At 39.4% G+C, this 20,223-nt stretch overlaps 1 protein-coding gene across 1 annotated transcript; it reads left to right on the top strand.

The window, feature by feature from the left end:
• The first annotated feature begins 1,337 nt into the window (after positions 1-1,337).
• Positions 1,338-1,904, top strand: LOC115970231. Its single transcript, XM_031089892.1, has one exon. The coding sequence runs from the start codon at positions 1,338-1,340 to the stop codon at positions 1,902-1,904; it is 567 nt and encodes a 188-aa protein (XP_030945752.1).
• The last annotated feature ends 18,319 nt before the right edge of the window (positions 1,905-20,223 follow it).

The raw sequence follows: 20,223 nt of genomic DNA, 5'->3' as shown, positions 1-20,223 counted from the left end.
CCTTCTGGCCGCATTTATGTGGAGAAGACCTCTGAATAGTGCTGCCTTGGTTGCCACAACTCACAAAAAGGTTTGGGAAGGTGTCTGATGGGACAAACACTAGAGTAGTGACCTGTATGATCAACAAATGGAGCGCCAAGATCAGCTAAAAGAGGCTATATAACGTAAGAAATCCTCTAGAGAGAGGGGGCGAAGAACTTGTAGAAAAAGAAAAACACTGTAGCATAAAGAATGGAAATTGTATTCAAGTCTAAAAGTAATATAATCAGGAACAACCTTTCTCAGACTTGGACCGAGGAAGAATTTCTTTACATGAAACCTGCTTGTCTTTGTCTTCTTATCATCTTGTCCGTTGTGAGCGTTGTCCAATCCATTGAAGTCTAGTTTTTCTGCCCATTCTCTAAAAATTCATTATGTTGGACTCTTTAGGCCTAAATCCTTCTACCTTTTGGGCTCAAGAACTAAAACTTTCCCCTACAATTGGTGCTGTCTTTGGGAATTCCTTGAGCTTTAAGGAGATCAATGTTCAGCTATGGTAGGTTCAGGGCCAAATCGGGAGGAGTCTGTTGGTTCTCAACGTCAAGACCAATTTCTCAATCTCGAACGAAAGAGGGATCAAGAGGTTAGTGTGCATACCACGCATACTAGTAGGAGCCAATCTTGAGGCAGGAGTTACATCTCTCATGAGGAGAATACTAGAAGCATGCAGTTGGGGATCGATCGTCTGAGTAAGAGGCTACGTTGTGAGCGACAGAGAAGGACTCCCTCAGGTTTTGACCCTTCTTCCGATGATGATAAAGATGGCAGTTACAGGCCCAGATCAAGGACCCCCCCCCCCCTCCTCAACAAGTCTTTCTCATGTGATGAGGATCACCATTATGAGCACAAAAATAAAAACCCATCTCGCAAAGGTCTAGGAAATGATGCTATGAGTAGGACATTGAACCAAATTTCTAAATCACCTTTTACATGCAGAATTGAAGGAGGAAAAATTCCTCGGCAGTTCACTCAGCCGACATTTACCATATATAGTAGAACAGACCCTGTGGAGCATGTGAGCCACTTCAACCAGAGGACGACTGTTCACTCCAAGAATGAAGCCTTGATATGTAAGGTATTCCCATCCAGTTTGGGGCCTGTGGCAATGAGGTGATTTGATGGCCTGAAGGAAGGCTCCATTAATTCCTTTAAGGAGCTTACTAGGGTGTTTGAAGCTCATTTTGTCACTTGCAGTAGGGTTCCTCGGCCTTTGGACTCTTTGTTGTCCATGATCATGCAGGAGGGGGAGGCCCTGAAAACATATTCTAATAAGTATTGGGAGATGTTCAACAAGATTGATGGAAATTTTCAACAAGATTGATGGAAATTTCAATGACGTGGCCATAAGGACCTTTAAGGTCGGCCTGCCCACCAAGCATGATTTGAGAAAGTCTCTGACAAGGAAGCTTGTTAGGAATGTGCGTCGGCTCATAGATCTTATTGATGAGTATAAATGGGTCGAGGAGGATCAACAGCAAGGAAAGGGAAAGGCTAAGGTGATCCCTCAGGAGCGAAGGGATTTTAGGTCGGACAGGCACAATAATAGCCGACCTCGGAGGGATTTTGCTAGACACCCTGGTTTGGCTGCTACTCAGGTGGTTAGTACAGTATTCCAAGAACTCGTGCACCAGGTTTTAGAAAAAATTAAGAACAGGCCATATTTTAAGTGGCCAAATAAGATGGGAGGAGACCCCATGAAATGCAACCAGAGTCTTCATTGCCAATACCACCAGGAACGAGGGTACACTATTGAGGATTGTAGGACTTTGTGGAGTCATCTGAAGCAATTGGTGCAGGCAGGGAAGTTGAAACAATTTCTATATCAGCCCAATGGGCAAGGCAGTCAGGCTAGGTTGAGAGCATAAAGAGATGCTTCTTTAAGACTCCAATTGGGTACGATTAGCGTGATCCTTGCTGCTCCAGGAAGGACTGGCTCCTTTCCATCCAGGGTCATGTCCATAGATCGGCCATTCGTCGAGGACTTGATTCTTGATCCAAAGAGAAGTAGAGTGGAGGTCTGACTAGCCTTGAGCTTTTCTAATGAAGATAAAGTTGGAACCTCACAACCACATGATGATACCCTAGTGATTACCTAAGGATTGGAGGATACAATGTGAAGAGGATGCTAGTAGATTAGGGCAATGGTGTAGAAATATTTTACCCTGATTTATACAGGGGCCTTAGATTAAGGCTGGAGGACCTAACCTACTACAACTCCCCATTGGTGGGTTTCGACGGGAAGACTATTATCCCAAAGGGTCAAATCAGACTACCTGTGCAGGCAGGATCAGAAGTGGTAGAGGTAGATTTCATTGTGGTGGATGCGTACTCCCCTTACACTACCATTGTGGCAAGGCCCTGGCTTCATGCCATGGGGGCCATTTCTTTCACCCTACATTTGAAGGTGAAGTATCCGTTTGGGGGCTAGGTTGAGGAGCTAGTGGGGAGCCAATCTATGGCCAGGCAGTGCTTGGTGGCTGCAATTATACATCAGATTGGAGGTGAATCCTCAGCCTCTACTGGGCGGGATTTATAGCAATCAAAGGTACCATTGTTGTCCACAAATGTAGTGGTAGAAAGGGCAAAGTGCGAGCAGCTGGAAAAAGTTGTTATTGGCGACGATGAAGAAAAGTTCTTTCAGGTCGAAGTTCAGCTGCCTCCTTGAGAGAGGTAAGAGCTAATAGATTTTCTTAGAAAAAATATTGATGTATTTGCGTGGAGTGCCTACGAGGACCATAGGGTGGATCCAAATTTCATTTGCCATCATTTAAATATCAATCCATCTGCCATCCCCAAGAAGCAACCACCTCGGCGTTCATCTAAGGAACATTCTGAGGCTGTCAAGGGGGAAGTGCTCAAGTTTAAGCGAGCTAGGGCCATAAAGGAGGTATTTCACCCCGAGTGGCTGGCCAACACAGTGGTGGTGAAAAAGAAAACTGGGAAGTGGCGAGTATGTGTAGACTTTACAGATTTAAATAAAGTTTGCCCAAAAGACCCTTTCCCTTTGCCTCAGATAGATCAATTAGAGGACGCAACTGTAGGCCATCCTTGGATGAGCTTTTTGGATGTCTTTCAAGACTATTATAAGATACTGTTAGCTCCGGATGATCAGGAAAATACTGATTTTTTTACACCCATTGGAAATTATCATTACAAAGTAATGCCCTTTGGATTGAAAAATGCAGAGTCTACCTACCAGAGGATGATGACCAGGATGTTTGAACCTTAGTTGGGCAAAAATATTGCGGTGTATATAGATGATATGGTGGTAAAGAGTAAAGTGGAGTCCAAGCATATAGATGACATCAGGAATATTTTTGAAATACTGAGGAAACACAAACTGTGCCTTAATGTTGCTAAATGTTCTTTGGCATAGGCTTTGGCAAGTTTCTGGTTATATGGTTACTTATTGTGGAATTGAAGTTGACCCTAATCAGATTAGAGCAATTAACAACATGTAACCTTCTCGGAATCCCAAAGAGATCCAGAAGTTGACTGGAATGACTTCTGCTTTGAATCAATTCATTTCTCGGTTAGTAGACAGGTGTAGGCCATTTCTTCTAGTTGTTGCATAAGTGGAAGGGATTTGAATGGACAAAGGAATGTTCCTCGGCCTTCCAGTGATTGAAGGAATATCTTTGTCAGCCACCTATTATGTCCAAGCCTAAGGAGGAGGAGGTTCTATTTGCTTACATTGCTGTAGCCTCACATGTAGTAAATCTGGTACTAATATGGGTTGATGATAGGGTGTAGAGACTAGTTTATTATGTAAGCAAATCATTACATGAGGCAGAGGTTCACATTTACCATTTTAGTAGGCTATCATGGCAGTAGTGCATGCTATACGGAAGATCCCTCATTACTTCCAGGCTCACACTGCTGTGGTTCTAACCCAACTCCCTCTTCAATCACTGTTTCGAAAAGCTGATTACATAAGGAGGATTGCAAAGTGGGGAATGATCCTAGGAGCTTTCGATATTTAGTATATGCCTCACACTTCTATAAAGGGCCAGGTCCTTGCAGATTTGGTGGCTGAGTTCGTTGAGCCTTCGTTAGAAGAAAATGGTGAAAGGCTGAACATGGATGAAAAATCAGTTGGGATGATCTCTTTATAGGAACCTCTATCTTGGAAGGTATATGTTGATGGCGTAGCAAATCAAAGGGGATCTGGAGTGGGGCTAGTTGTAGTATCTCCTAAAAAGATCATCATTGAGAAATCCTTAAGACTAGGCTTCTCGACCACGAACAATGAGGCTGAGTACGAGGCTTTGTTGGTGGGAATGGCTATGGTTCAGAAAATGGGAGGAAGAACAGTGGAGATATTTTTTTATTCGAGATTAGTTATAGGCCAAGTAAAGGGAGAACTAGAAGCCAGGGATGTGAGAATGCAGGACTATTTGAATCAAGTTAGGCACTTGCAATCAGGGTTTGAATCTTTCCCCTTACAACAAATCCCAAGGAGCAGAAACACGAATGCTGATTCTTTTGCCACTCTTGCAACCTCCTCGGCGCAGAGTTTATTTCGGCTTATCCTAGTTAAAGATTTATGCAAGCCTACTGAGATGAAAGGGGAGAGGGTCCCTATTCACCAAATTAGGGTGGGGCCTAGTTGGATGGATCCTATTGTGCTATTTCTTAAGGATGACATCTTGCTTGAGGAGAAGGGGGGGCTGATAAAGTGCAAAGAAAAGCTCCTCGGTTCTGGTTGTCTAAGGATCAAAAGTTATACATGCACTCTTTTTTTGGGCCATATTTGCTATGCATTCATCTTGAGGCCGTGGAACCACTCTTAGAAAGGGTACACAAAGGGATTTGTGGCAGTCATATAGGGGGCAGATTGCTGTCTCACAGGGCCTTCACCCAAGGGTATTGGTGGCCAAATATGTAAAAGGAAGCACAAGAATATGTGAAGAAGTGTGACCAATGTCAGAGATATGCCCCAAATATTCATTAGCTAGGGGGTGTCCTCAATCCTTTGTCTAGCCCCTGGCCTTTTGCTTAGTGGGGCTTGAACATTGTAGAGCCCTTCCCTAAAGCAACAGGAAATAGGCGGTGGCTGTTGTCGGCACTGATGACTTCAGCAAGTGGGTTGAAGCTGAGCCCCTGGCAAATATCAAAGATGTGGATGCCAAGAGATTTGTATGGGAAAATATTGTCACTCGGTTTGGGATCCCTCATACCCTCGTCTCGGACAATGGGCTTCAATTTGACAGCAAAGCTTTTAGGAGGTACCGTTGTGAATTGGGGATCAAGAATAGGTACTTCACTTTGGCCTATCCACAGGGTAATGGACAGGCTGAGCTTGTTAATAAGGTCATAGTGAATGGGCTCAAGAAGAGGTTGGATGATGTAAATGGCAAGTGGGTGGAAGAGCTGCCACATGTTTTTTGGACATATCGAACCAACCCTCGTAGGTCAACAGGGGAGACCCCTTTTCTAGTGACTTATGGGGTCGAGGCCATAATTCCTCTAGAGACTAGATTCCCAACGTTGAGGATCAGTTTGTTCACTCCAGATAGCAATGACAACCTACTAGAGAAGAGCTTAGATTTACTTGAAGAATGGAGGGAAAATGCTATGGTTCAATTGGCATATTATCAACAGAAACTCAAACAGGGGTATGACTCAAATGTGAAGTTAAGACAGTTGGCCCCTAGGGACTTGGTGTTAAGAAAGGTTGTGGGCACTGCAAAAAACCCAGCATGGGGAAAGTTAGGGCCCAATTGGGAAGGGCCATACTGTATCACCTCGGTAGCTGGTATAGGTGCATACTTCCTAGAAGATCTAGATGAAAATATTGTACCGCGACCCTAGAATGTAAATAACCTGCAAAGGTACTACTATTAACGAGAGGTAGCTCTGCCATGTTTTTAATTATGACATTATGTGTTGTGTTGATTACTTGTGTGAATAATTAAACAGAACCTTGGTCATGTCTGGTTCCTCGGACCACATACATTGGGTAAATTAATTCTCTTGATTACTTGTTTGAATATTAAACAGAACCTTGGTCATGCCTGGTTCCTCGAACCACATACCTTGGGTAATTAACATTCTTGATTACTTGTGTGAATGTTAAACAGAACCTTGGCCATGCCTTGGGTAAATTAATGCCTCAATTAAGTTCTCTAAGGGTTAAACAGAACCTCGACCATGCCTGGTCTCTGGAACCCATGCCTTGGGTAAATTAATGCCTTAATTAAATTCTCAAAGGATTAAACAGAACCTCGGCCATGCTTGGTCCCTCAGACCCAAGCCTTGGGTAAATTAACACCTCGCAATTTCACCAAGGATGGGACCTCAGCATATTCATCATCCTAGGAAAATGAGGAATCACCCTGGGTTTTGGTTAAAGGATTCTGAAGGTACATTCATAGGGTACTCTTAAAATGAGAGACCTCAAACACACCTTTCTCTGCTAAGTATTTTATTATACAGATTTTAGTACCAACACCTAGTTATTTTTCTCATTGTTTACGTGGGCTCAATTTACTTGATTTAACAACAACTCATTACTGTTAGCTTTTTGTCAAGGTATGGGTTTTCAACCTTAGAAGCTTCATTAATCTAACCTCTTATCAAAAGACAGAATAGTTACCACAGCCAATTAGAGATAAATATTGCAAAAAGGAGAAAAACAAAAGTTCACTTGCCATAAAACAAAAGTCAATATCTTTTCATTGATCAAGGGGGAAAGTACATCTTAAACACGATAAATTGCCACAAAAAAGAGAGGAAAAAAGAGAATAGAGAGGTCCTAAGTTAAGCCTTGGCTGGAGAAGGGTCTTCTTTGCTACCGAGCTGGGAGACAAGAGGGTTAGTAGCCTTAGGAGTAGCATCATTGGCTTGGGGAGTAGCTTCCTTTTCCTTGGGAGCAGCATCCTTGGCCTTGGAAGCAGCTTTTGGGCCATTGGTCTCTGGCAAGGGCTTGGCCTCCTTATCTTTGCCCTTGTCCTCCGGCCAAGAACTACCCTGGCTAGCCTCCTTGCCCTTGGCCACCTCTACCCCCTGGCCTTGGTCGCTAGCCTTGCCAGGCCCTTTAGAGATCTTAGAAGGAGGAAGAGAGGCCTGGGTGGTAGAGAGCTACTCAGGTGTAGTTGTCACAGGGGCAGCATCTACTCCAGGGCCTAGAAGTGCTACTGGAGCTTCGCGGAGGTCTTGGAGATAATAGATATTTTTAGCCTTCCTCCACTTCGAAGCAGTAGGAACTCCAGCCAGGTTGGGTACCTTTGTCTAGACCTTCTGGTAGTATTCCCTGTAGACTTGAGCCAACTTCTTTGTTAGGGAGGCTTCAGTCTCCTGCACCCCAAGGTTGTAGAATTTCTGCTCCGAAGCCTTCGCAACTTCCTTAGCTGCCCGAGTAGCCTCCTTGGCCTTTTCTAGCTCCGCATTCAGATCCAAAACCTGATGTTTGGTCGTGGGCAGCTCTATCTCAGCATAGTGGAGCTTTCTGCACTACTTATCAGCTTGGTCCTGAGTGTTCTTCAAGCTTGCCTTAGCGCTCTTTCACTCCCTCTCCTCGGCAGCCAACTTCGCAGTGAGCTCCTGGTTCTTTTGCTTAGCTGCACCCAAGGCCTTGCTGGTCTCGGTGCGAAGTTTGCCTTCAGGCCTAGCCTCGTTTTGGGTGTCCTTCACCCACTCCTTGGCTATAAAGACCTCTTGGATGGCCTACACTAAAACAATAGAGGAATGTTTTATCAAATAAGGAAAAGGTGACCTAACATGGGGTTATTAAGGCATGTTGAGAAGCTTACCAAGGCCAAGTCCCTCTTCAGGGACAAAAGAGGTCCTGCTACCTCACATTCTTCAAGGCAGCCATGTCCTTCGACAACAGAAGGGGCTACTCTAGGGCGTTGGCAAGATAGTGGGCATTCCCTCTCTAGAACTCCTTAATAGTGGAGTTCCATAGTATGGCTGCCCCATCTAGCTTCAGCTGAGGGTTCCACGCTGGATTCTAAGGATGCACCTCGGCCATATGCTATTCCTCTCTGCTTTCAACTAAGGAGGCCCTCCCTTTATCCTTGGCCATCCTTGGAAGCTTGGGAGGAACCTCCTCATTATGAGGGACCAACTCCCCCTCCTTGACCACCTCCTTGTCTTTCTCTCTCTTTTTCAGGTTGGCAGGCGTGAAGGGGTTAACTGAAGAAGGAGGAAAAGGAGGGGGAAGAGTAGGAGGGAGTTGAGACCTCGAGCGTCCTTATGCGCCGACCCCTTGGCCTTGCCTGCAAGGAGTTCACGAAGACCCTTCTTCCTCTCTAGTGGCATTATGTCTTCTTCTTCTTCCTTTGAATCGCTGGCTATGTGCATAACGACAAGCTCAAAAGTGCGTAACGACGAGCCCAGAAGTGCGAACGCCTGAAAATCTGTCAAGCTCATCTTCCGAGTCCGAGACTTGGATCATAAGCTCTCCCTGCTCCTTTCTCTCTTCCTCAAGCTGAAATTGGTCTATCTCAGTCTCAAGTGACAGACGCAAAGAAGCTGTCTCTTCTCTCGAAACCACTACTTCGTGGGGAGAGCAATGGGAGGGCAGTTTAACTTGCATGGTGCCTTCTCGAGCTAAGAATCCGAGCATCGAGATGTCAATCCGAGCCAAGCAAGGATCACATACTTTGATCGCGTTGCACACGTCCTGAAACTTGTCGGGCAGAGGCTTGAAGTTGAGGATAAGGTGGACAGCTCTCAATTGTTTGTCCTTGCTCATGAACACCTCTACTCTTAGTACCCTGTTGAGATCTAGAACTTTGACGAAGTTGAGGTTGGGGGCCATGTATCTTTTATCTGTGAAAACAGCTGAGAAAGCAAAACCACAGTTAGGAAAACAAGCCCTCAGTTAGAAGGGACAAAATACTAAAGTAACGAAGAGGGAAGTAAGCTACAAAACTAAACCTAAACTTAGAGTACCCCACTTGGTGCTTCCTCCTGGGTTGGGCAGTGAAGACCGTCATGCCATTCACCTATGGCGATTAGAAAGTCATCTTTCATGCCCTTGTTGGACTTGGGGAGACACGAGATGAGCCTAACTTCAAAAGACCTAGACTTAAGGTAATATCCCAAGTTTGTAAGCAGATGGCACTCGTACATCCACACAACATCGTGCCAAGTGAGACCTAACCCCATTTGCTCATTGAGAGGGTCTACGCTACCTAGGACCCTAAACAAGCTGGGCGCGCACTGGCGAGGGCATATCTTCTAGGCGATCAGGTAGTCCTTGGTCACCCTACCCATGAGAAGCCTCATTCCCCCTTCTATGAAGGCGATCATGGGAATGAAGATCTCCCCTTCCTTTCTGTGGGTATGCCACTCACCCAGAGGGCAATACCATAAGGAGACACCCCGGGGAATGTGATATAGGGCCCTAAACCCCTCCATACCTGTGGGGGTATCTAATAAATGAGCAAACCTACCCATCTAAGCAGACTAAGAAGAAGGGAAAGGAATTTTTGTGAAGAAAGAAACATAAAATAGAAGGCCGAGGAGAAGAGAAACCTAAGAATAAGGGAACTTACGAAAATAAGGGCTGTTAAGGGCATATATTTATGCAATTGGCATATCCTTTGACAAAATGCACTTTACTTGTATTTGGGTAAATGTAAGAAGGTTCAAGATAATCATTACAAGTGGTTAAATTAAAAACATGAAGATTACTCAAGAACTGCTCAAGAAAAGTGAAATCTGCAGGTCTTGATACCTCCTCGATAGAAGCTCGATTTGTCGAGATTCATTAAAGCTCGACAAATGTCTCGATCTATTAAGTTTACGAGATTCAGACTATAGCCAGCAACGTTTTTATTCTAAAAGGATATTTGTTTATGGGTTTGTATAATCCTTATAGGACTAGGAAACCCCAAGGTTTGTGGGTTTGTATAATCCTTATTGGACTAGGAAAGCCCAAGGTTTGTGTAAACCTATTTGGAATAGGAGAGGCCATTAAGCTCCTATTTAAAGGAGGTGGAAATAGAAAAATCCAAACCCTAGAGAGCTTCATAAGGTTTTCTTTTTGAAACCCTGGCCTCCTCCTACAGAAGAAAGAGTTCTTGCTGCATTTCTTGTATGCCTTTGGGTTCTGTAACCAAGTAAAGTCTCTTGCACCAACATTGAAGATCTTATTTGTGTTTCTATGTGAAATTGCTGCAAATCAACTACAACAATCAAAGGGTTGCTGTGGAGTTAGTCATATACTTGGATTTGTGCAAAGGAGTAAGCTGCATATTGGGATCACATACTTGGATTCGTGCAAAGGAGTAAGCCGCATATTGGGATCCGCGCATCAAATTGGTTAGTTACTTACTGGGAGTTGTGCATTGAAAGGAGAGATTGTCACTACAGAACAAGTCTAATTGGGTATTGGGGTAAGGGTTCAATTGTAAGTTGGTATAAGGTACTGAGATTCTTTTACTTGTAATCGCTTGTTTTGATAATAGTGGGTTCTTAGGAGTGGTGACCTTAAAATCACCCGGTGGGGTTTTTGCCGTGTAGGTTTTCCCCATTCGTAAACAAATCACCATGTCAATTTATTTTCTATTGCATACTTAGTTTAATTGGTGATTTGTTTGTGCTATCACGTACTTTGCATGTTAATTTAATTAATTAACAAACTTGCCTAATTAATCAATTAATTTATCATAAGGGGTCGATTCGTTTTTGGCCTATCAAGGGCAAGGGTCACTTTAGGAGCTTCTTGAAGGTTTGAAGATTTGAAAATTCTTGAAATTTTGAAGATTTGGGAAGTCTTAAAAGTTCGAAGATTTGGAAAGTGGGAGAAATGAATCCCCCAGGTGCCTTATACAGGAGGCGGAGTTAGGCGGGAGTTACCCCGCCCCTAATTTCGAGTAAAAATATCAGCCATAGGATCTTAATCTCATTGTAGGACATGGGAGACAAGGCGCCGCATAGAGCATTTAATGAGACATCACGGACTCCGAAACGCCAGGAGCGGTTATGGGGCATGCAAAGTGACATTCTCACGTGGGAAAAACAAAGACGCGTGTGGAGTCAATCACTTAGGATCAAAACCCCATTTTTCTCCTCAGATAAGAGAGAAAAACCGGAGTTTTGAGTGGCTATTGTGGGGTACATAAATTTAATAAGGTAATCATGCCACGTGTCATACCTAAGGTTGAGGAGGCCAATACAATTCCAAGAAGCCCATACACTAAGATGGTAAGGTCGAAGAGGCGGGCCATGGTCACGTCAATGGCATATTACAGGAGGGGGCCACATTGTAGAGGAAGAGGTTCAGAGAGGGGGTTAGCCCTGACGTGACTAAAGGGATGTTAGCTGCCACCACATTTAATGCATCCCACCAAACCTCTTGGCCGTATTTATGTGAAGAAGACCCCTGAACAATACTGTCTTGGTTGCCGTAACTCACAAAAGGTTTGGGAAGGTGTTTGATGGGACAAGCACTTGAGTAGTGACTTGCATGATCAACAAATGGAGGGCCAAGATCAGCTAAAAGGGGTTATATAACGTAAGAAATCCTCTAGAGAGTGGGGGCGGAGAACCTATAGAAAAAGAAAAAAACTGAAGCATAAAGAACATAAATTGTATTTAAGTCTCAAAGTAATATAATCTAGAACTACCCTCCTCGAACTTGGACTAACGAAGAATATCTTTACATAAAACCTGCTTGTTTTTGTCTTCTTATCATCTTGTTCATCGTGAGCATTGTCCAATCCATTGAAGCCTAGTTTTTTAGCTCATTCTCTAAAAATTCATTGTGTTGGGCTCTTTGGACTTGAATCCTTCTACCTTTTAGGCTCAGGAACCAAAACCTGCCCTTACAGTTACCAAATATCTTTTTCTTTTGGTGAATATACCACACTCATTTGATTAACCAATACAGAAAAGGGGAGTTAACTAATAGTTCTAGCCAAACAAAAAACAAAAAAAATGAGGGACTTAGGGTGGCATTTTCCAAATGCCATTATAGGTCCTTGTAAGACCTGGACCTATGGTGTCATTTGAAAAATGCCATTACAAGACCCTCAAATTTTTTTTTTTGGCTGGACCTATGATGGCACTTTCCAAATGCCATTATAGATCCTTGTAAGACCTAGACCTATGGTAGCATTTAAAAAACTGACTATAGGTCCTTCAATTTTTTTTTTTTTTTTTTTTTTTTTTTTTTTTTGGGGATTGGGCTATGGTTGTGCTTTCAAAATGCCGTTATAGACTCTTATAAGACCAGGACCTATGGTGGGATTTGAAAAACGCCGTTATAGGTCTCTCAATTATTTTTGGTCTAGACCTATGGTAGCGCTTTCCAAACACCACTATTGGGTATTGTAAGACCAGGACCTATAGTGGTGTTTGTGAAACATTGTTATAGGCCCTTTCAAACGCTGCTATAAACCCGTATATTAAAACGCCACTATAGACCCTTCAAAATGCGGATTAGAAAATCTATGATAGCATTTTCCAAAAACACTACTATAGGCTACCTATAGTAGCGTTTTTTTATAAACACCACTAAAAAAAATGCCACTATAGCCTTTTTTTTTTTTTTTTTTTTTTGTAGTGTCATTTTTGTGCACAGAAACTGGTTACATATTTACTTAATAAAAGAAATCTTTGTTTTGAGTTAGGTAAACAAGACTTAATGTAGTTTTTTTTTTTTTGGCTATAGAAAGAAAACTATAAATATTGTTTCTTTATAATCGAAAACAGTATAAGCAATATATATTATTTCAACTGTCAAGTAAAGAACAGTAGCAGACATCTCCCATTCGCACAAAAGAGATATGCCTTGCAAGTTGAAGAGAAAATAAAAGCAAATAAAGTTTAGCTTTCACATAGGAAGGTAATCAACTAAGATAAGGCCATGAGAAAAACTCCAATTGCCAAGTAAAGAATAGTTTTAGATCAACAAGACTATTCTAGTGCTCATACATATGAAAGGATTGTGTTAGGAAATTTAGACCCCGGTTGATAGAATTAACAAGTTTCAAACCCAAGTTGTTAACTAGATTTATTATGAATAAACTTTGTTAAAACAAACAAACATCAATATCATGCACAACGAAATAGTAAATAAGACAAGATATGATGACCCATGAAAACCAATATAACAAACTAGTTTCATAATAAAAAACCTGGGGGGGGGGGAAACCTTCTTGAAAAGCAATTCACTATAGTAAAGAGAAGTTCCAGATCTAGTACAAACCTTTGTTCCTAGACTCTACAATCCCCGTAGATGAACTTATAGCAGAAACCTTCTATCGCTTCAGAATCTTTGAACTCTTCAATATATGAATGCCACCATTTTGCATAGATCCTAGTACGTGACTAACTCCAGCAACTTGAAGATTTTGTTGGCTGCAAAGTTCTTCACTTCATCAATAATGAAGATCAAGAAGAACTTGGTTACAAAGCCCTAAGGTGCAAAAGACGCAGTAACTTCTTACAGAGAGAATAAGGCACTAGGTCACTTTCTGCATGTGTTATCCTTGTATAATAGCCTTTAAAATAAGCCTTATATATGTCTAGGGTTGTGAGAAAAGAAACCCTATACATACATGTCAGCTAGGGCCAAAAATTAGATATGAAAATTCTGATTTCATAGATCTCGACAGATTCAGCTTCTGTTGAGTTTCGTTCTTAAATCTCGATAGATACTATTTCTGTCGAGGTATTTGTTGAGTTTTAATGAATAGATTTTCTTCATTTGTTTCTTGGTCCAATTTTCATGGCTTTAATACTTGACTTGAACTTTTGTTTCTTGAAGTTCTAAACCCATCCTAAATCTATCCAATTACAAGTAAAGTGCATTTTGTCAAAGGATTAGCCAATTACATAAAATATGTCCTTAACAGATTGATGTGAAGGGACCTTTCCATACTGAATGGTTCAAGCTTGCCAAACAGTGTAAGATAAGTTTTGGAGGTATTTCACTTGAATGAAAACTCATAATAGTCCTAATAAATTTCTGCCTAGGACTCTGCTGTGTAGAGCTGACACCACCTTTACCTGGTGAAATGTATCTCAATTATTCTGTTTAATTGCTTGAAGTTTGTTTATGTTGATTGTCATTATGTTTTGGCAGATTTTGCTACTTTTCTTTATATTTATTCTTGTTTTTTGGGGGGAGGTTGGGTTTCAAGACTGAACATGGAAGTGGACAGAGGAACTCATTAGTACCAAAGAAAACCTTAGTAAATCTTAGCTGTGTATAAACTGCACAATTTATAATCATGTTAATTATGAGACATTATTTGTATAGTCATTGGAAAAGAGTAGGCATTGACATTATTTGCCTCAAGCACATGGGATGAAGTACCATTTAGTTCTTTATGATGTTCTGAAATTTGATAGAGTCTGTTAATAAGTAAAAACTAATTCAGTTGTAAGTGCTTAATATATTTGTCTGAAAGAATATGTATGTTACTAACCATTAAGATCAAAGAATTTTTGCTGGTTGTTTCAAATTTGTGTAGTTCTTTATGGTTTCATATTTGTTAATGAGGTTATTTTCCTTTGAAAGATCACTGTATCCAGCAAGATTCTAGTGCAGAAATTTTATTTATTAAAGATCATTTATAAAAAGTTCAAAAGTAATTATGCCAATGACCATTGGATAAAATGACACTTTGAATTTGCATAAGAATGGTTATTGGTGAGGTCACAGATTTAAGTACCTTGGAGTGCATGAGTTAATGACCAACAAGAAAGTTCAAAAGCGGTAGAGTGCATGAGTTAATTACTATCATTTATTGTTTGTTGTGATTACACATTTGAAACAAACTTAAAATTTTCGGTTTTTTTTTTTTTTTTTGGGTGTAGACTCTAATGAATCGCCTTTAACTTCGTCTGGGAGCTTTAAATTCTTTGCACAATTTGCATTAATATTATTCATAGTTTCATTTCAATCCAGATACAAATGTTCCTTGGGTCTTCTGTTTTCTAGTAAAAGAAAGCAATGTTAGCTTGAGTATTATGGACTATAATGCTTATCTCTTGTTATCAAAGTTCATTTTACTTTTAATGTTTGTATATTTGCAAAAGGTATATTGTTAGGTTCTAAATGTTTAGAACAATTGGCAAATCGTGAACAAAAACTTGTCTAGATATAGATCATAGAGTCTATAGGTTTTATTAGACAATGCTCAAGGTGATTCAAGTCAAGATTCAAGAACATACAAGCTGCAGGAAGAAGATTTCATAATTTGTCTGGTTCGATCGATCGAAAGACAGGCTCGATCGATCGAAAGTCGTATCTGTAGAATTTTAATTAAACCCAAACAGCAGTTCAAGCCCATTAAGGATTAGGGTTTCTAATCTACTTCTCCCAGTATATAAAGGAAACCCTAAGCACGTTTTGATGTGGCTTTTCAGAGAGAAAAGAGTGTGCCTCTTTTGTATTTAGGGTTTTGTTCCTAAAAAGCTCTCTTATGTCTTCTACCGGTATTATTCTTTGAAGAATCTCAAGATCCGGTATTGTAGAAGCTACTGCCTTCTCTAGTCATCAAAGGTGTTGATGATCTAAACCTTCAAAGGTGGTCTTGGAGTCACAAACAGGAGAGTTTTTGTTGCTAAACCTTTGAGTGGGATCTCAAAGTCACAAACGGGGGTGTTTGTGTTTTGCAAAGGCCAAAGAAAGAAGGAGTCCGTGGATTTGAAGCTTGCACGTGGTCGTGTTAGTAAGTTCTACTGGTGGGTAGCAATAAGAAGTCGGGCGTGGGGGCTTGTAAGTCTTATTGTATGAACTTCGGTTCTTTCTAGTGGATTTGCTTTGTACCTTGAGGATAGTTAGGTTAAATCCTTCTTAGGTTTTTTACCGGTTTGGTTTTCCTGGGTGATCATATCTTGTGTTATTTATCTTTCCGTTGCTTTGCATGATATGATTGTTTTGATTGTGATAACCTAGATTTGTTAATTTGGACTAAGTAACAACTTGGCTAATTACCTAGGTTAATCCAATTGTATTTTTAAGGGGTCTAAAAACTAACAAGTGGTATCAAAGCGGGTAGTTCTGTTGTTTTAGATCTTTTGATCTAAGAGTTGATTCTTGACCTTTGTTGTCATGGATAATTTGAAGTGTCTTTCTGATCATGTTTTTGCTCATGCTTTTGTTGATTTTATTGATGCCTGTGAAACGCTTCGTAAGGAATTATTGAAATCTATAAAAATTGCTAAAAAATTCAAGGAAGAGTTAAAATTGGCTAATCTTGAAAAAGAGGAATTGGTTGTTAGATTAGATGAATCTAATAAAAAGAATGAATTTTTGAGAAATCAAATTTCCTCTCAAGATGAGAAGATGAAAAGCTTGGAACAAGAGTTAGTTGAATCTAAAGCTAAAATTGAAAATTTGACTAGTACCAAGCCTGTTGTTGATAACAGAAGTGTTTCTGTTTCTCTTAAGCCTAAAACTGAGAAAGTTTATATCCCTCCTTTTAAGAGGAATAATAAAGAAAATACTTATTTTGCTAGGTTAGACAAAGGTAAAAGTTCTGATGTTGACGCTGAAGTTTCTAAACCTAAGTCTAAACCTACTGTTAGAGAGCATAATAAATCTGTTTTTGTGTCTACCTGTCACCTTTGTGGTGTTGTTGGTCATATTAGACCAAATTGTTCTTTGTTGAGGCAAAAACCAAAATTTGAGACTAGATTTGTTGTTAGGAATACTAATGTTCCTAAATTTGTTCCTATCTGCTACTTTTGTGGTGTCCATGGTCACATTCGTCTTAATTGTCATAAATTGAAATTTAAGCATTCTGTGTTTCAATCTAGGATTTATGATGATATTTCTCCTGCCATAAGTCCATATAAATTGTTTCATATTCTTTTGAAAATTTTGAGCTTGTTGACTTGTGAAAGGAATTTGTAGGGTTTTAGTCTTTCTTAGAAGATTGGTGTAATTCCTCAAATACACTCTGCTTCTCATGGATTTTCAACTACAAAGCCGAAGACTCGTGCTATATGGGTGAGAAAAAAAATTCTCTAAGGTGAGTGTTGCTGACTTGTCCCTGATTTAATTCTTTCAATTGTTTGTGGACATGTTTTGTTTTTGTTTTTGGTTGTTTTGGTTTTTAGGTTGTTTTTTTTAAAAATAAAAATCCAAAAACATTGAAAATTTTCAAAAAAGGCAAAAATATTTTATTTTGTGTCTTGTTTTATTTGTTTTGAGGATTACATGAATTATGATATCTCTCTTGATTTAGAACATGCTTGACATTGTGGAGAAACTTGAATAGTATGTGTTATATAAGTACTAAGCTATTTTTGATTTTATGTGAGTATGTACTAGTTTGTACATGTACTCAAGGGTTAATTAAGAAATTGATATTTCTTGTTTGTGTACCCTCTATAGCTTAGTTAAGCACTGTCATGCATTGTATTTGCATTGTTCTTTTAGCATAATGTGTGCTTTTAGTTTTTTGTCATAAATTTTTTTTACCAAAAAGTTTTTTGTGTTTTGTATTTCACATCTTGGATTTATAATCAAGGATTGACCATATTATTTTTACATAACATGTTTATGTACCTTGTTTAGCTTTGATGAGCTTACTTATTGCACTTTACTAGTTGAAGCTTTGTAGTGCATGTTGTGTGGGAAAGATGTTTATGGTTTTGATCACTTTGTTTTGATCTTGAAGTCACATGTCTTTGACTGTTGGACTTGAACTTTTAGAGAAATGCATAAATAACCATCTCACCACTGTTCACTAGTCATTCATGAACATCTTAGTGCATATCGTAAAATTTTATGCTCGAGAAAGTGTAGCACATGCATAAAAAGAACATAAGGTGTAACCTCAGTTTAATTGCTTAATGCTTAAAATTGGTGTGTACTATTAGGCTTGATGCCAAATCACATAATTAAAATTGGTGTGTATATTATGAGGCAAATTAAGAAATTTACATGATTGCAAGCTTGTTTTCTAGGAGATGTGAGAGTTATATGATGTAACTCTTTAGGTGATAGTCTCTTTTAAATTCTATGTGATGAATTTTGTAGATTTTGTGATTGATTGCTATTTACATATCACTTCACATGTATCTCAAACTTTTTCTAGTTGCACACACTACACAAATTACTCTTTGCTAAACTTGGTACATTATATTGTGTGTGATCTTGTTGTGGCCATCCAAAATTATAAGTTCCTTGATTTTAATGCAAAATGTGTTTAATGTTTGCGCTTTGAGGACAAATTGATTGAAAAACTTGTTTGTGGAAAATCTGGGTTGAATTCAAGTGTTTTTGAAAAACTTTTAATCTCATACTCATGCATTTCATTCATGAAATATTGTGCTTTGAGGAGTTTTTGCATTAAATTGTTCTATTTTTCAAAAAAAAAAAAAATTCATGCATCATTTGTGTTCAGGATTCACATGCATTGCATTGTTTTTGTATCCATCTTGCAGTTTTGCAATCATATCTCTCATTGTTTTCACACATAACATGCATACACTTTGCTACATTGGGTACTCAACTTGATCAAAATATTGATTGATTAATTTTTTAGCTATGTACTTTCTAGTATATGCCTTTTTTATGTGTGAACTGTAGAAAATATACTTCTTAAGAGATATGATGGATAATCAATGTGTAAATATTTTCTCTACTCATGCAACTGTTTATGGGTCACATAGTGCCATGTTTGCATTTATTGAAAGAGAGAATATTTTTTCTTCATGTGTATCCTTAACTTAGTTTTTTTTTTAAAAACTTGGTTTGTGTCTTTTTATTTATCCCCACCTCCTAAATTTTTCCCAAAACTGTTTTTCCCAAAACTTGTTTTGTTTTTCCTATTTTTATAGGGGGAGAAAAGTTTTTTTTAACCTTTGTTGTTCATAGGGGGAGTTGTTGTTGCTCTTCGTAGGGGGAGTTGTCTCTATTTTCTATAGAGTTGAATTGTTTTATGTTTCCTTGATTGTCTATTTTCTCTTGACCTTTGTTACTCTTTGTTTGAGTTGTCTTTGTCAATACGTGACAAAAAGGGGGAGAAATAAATGAAATGTGGGAATCTTGTTTGTTTTGTTTAGGGGGAGTTGAAATTGTTTTTGAAAGGGGGAGAATATAAAAACTTTTTGATGTATCTAACTTAGGGGGAGAGTTAGAATTTACTTTTGTTTTTTATATTCTGTTTCATATTATTGTTTATATGTCTTTCTTCCCACACATGTGATGATGTGTTTGTTGAGTGTTTCAGGAAATACAGGTGCATTCTGATCAAGACCTTTTACCTCTTCTTGCAACTTCTAGGTTAGGAGTCTTAGATTGGGATTTGTGATGTAATTGGGCATTTTATTGTATTGGGTTGTTCTTGTATTTGAGCATTTCATTTTGTATGAAAGTTTTGTCACGAATTGCCAAAGGGGGAGTTTGTTTGGTTCTAAATGTTTAGAACAATTGGAAAATCATGAACACAAACTTGTCTAGATATAGATCTTAGAGTCTATAGGTTCTATTAGACAATGCTCAAGGTGATTCAAGTCAAGATTCAAGAACATACAAGCTGTAGGAAGAAGATTTCATAATCTATCTGGTTTGATCGATCGAAAGATAGACTTGATCGATCGAAAGTTGTATTTATAGAATTTTAATTAAACCCACACAGCAGTTCAAGCCCATCAAGGATTAGGGTTTCTAATTTACTTCTCTCATATATAAAGGAAACCCTAAGCACGTTTTGATGTGGCTTTTCAGAGAGAAAAAAGTGTGCCTCTTTTGTATTTAGGGTTTTGTTCCTAAAAAGCTCTCTTATGTCTTCTACCGGTATTATTCCTTGAAGAATCTCAAGATTCGGTATTGTAGAAGTTGCTGCCTTCTCTAGTCATCAAAGGTGTTAATGATCTAAACCTTCAAGGGTGGTCTTAGAGTCACAAATAGGAGAGTTTGTGTTGCTAAACCTTTAAGTGGGATCTCAAAGTCACAAACGGGGGTGCTTGTGTTTTGCAAAGGCCAAAGAAAGAAGGAGTCCGTGGATTCGGAGCTTGCACGTGGTCGTGTAAGTAAGTTCTACTGGTGGGTAGAAATAAGAAGTCGGGCATGGGGGCTTGTAAATCTTATTGTATGAACTTCGATTCTTTCTAGTGGATTTGATTTTTACCTTGAGGATAGTTTGGTTAAATCCTCCCCAGGTTTTTTACCGGTTTGGTTTTCCTAGGTGATCATATCTTGTGTTATTTATCTTTCCGCTGCTTTGTATGATATGATTGTTTTGATGGTGATAACCTAGATTT

Source organism: Quercus lobata, chromosome 12, assembly GCF_001633185.2.
Source record: "Quercus lobata isolate SW786 chromosome 12, ValleyOak3.0 Primary Assembly, whole genome shotgun sequence".
Lineage (NCBI taxonomy): Eukaryota > Viridiplantae > Streptophyta > Magnoliopsida > Fagales > Fagaceae > Quercus > Quercus lobata.
This window is presented reverse-complemented; position numbering and strand designations above follow the sequence as displayed.

Bases quoted from the DNA above. Each gene is read 5' to 3' on its own strand.
- LOC115970231 (XM_031089892.1), top strand. From the start codon at position 1,338: ATGGAAATTTTCAACAAGATTGATGGAAATTTCAATGACGTGGCCATA.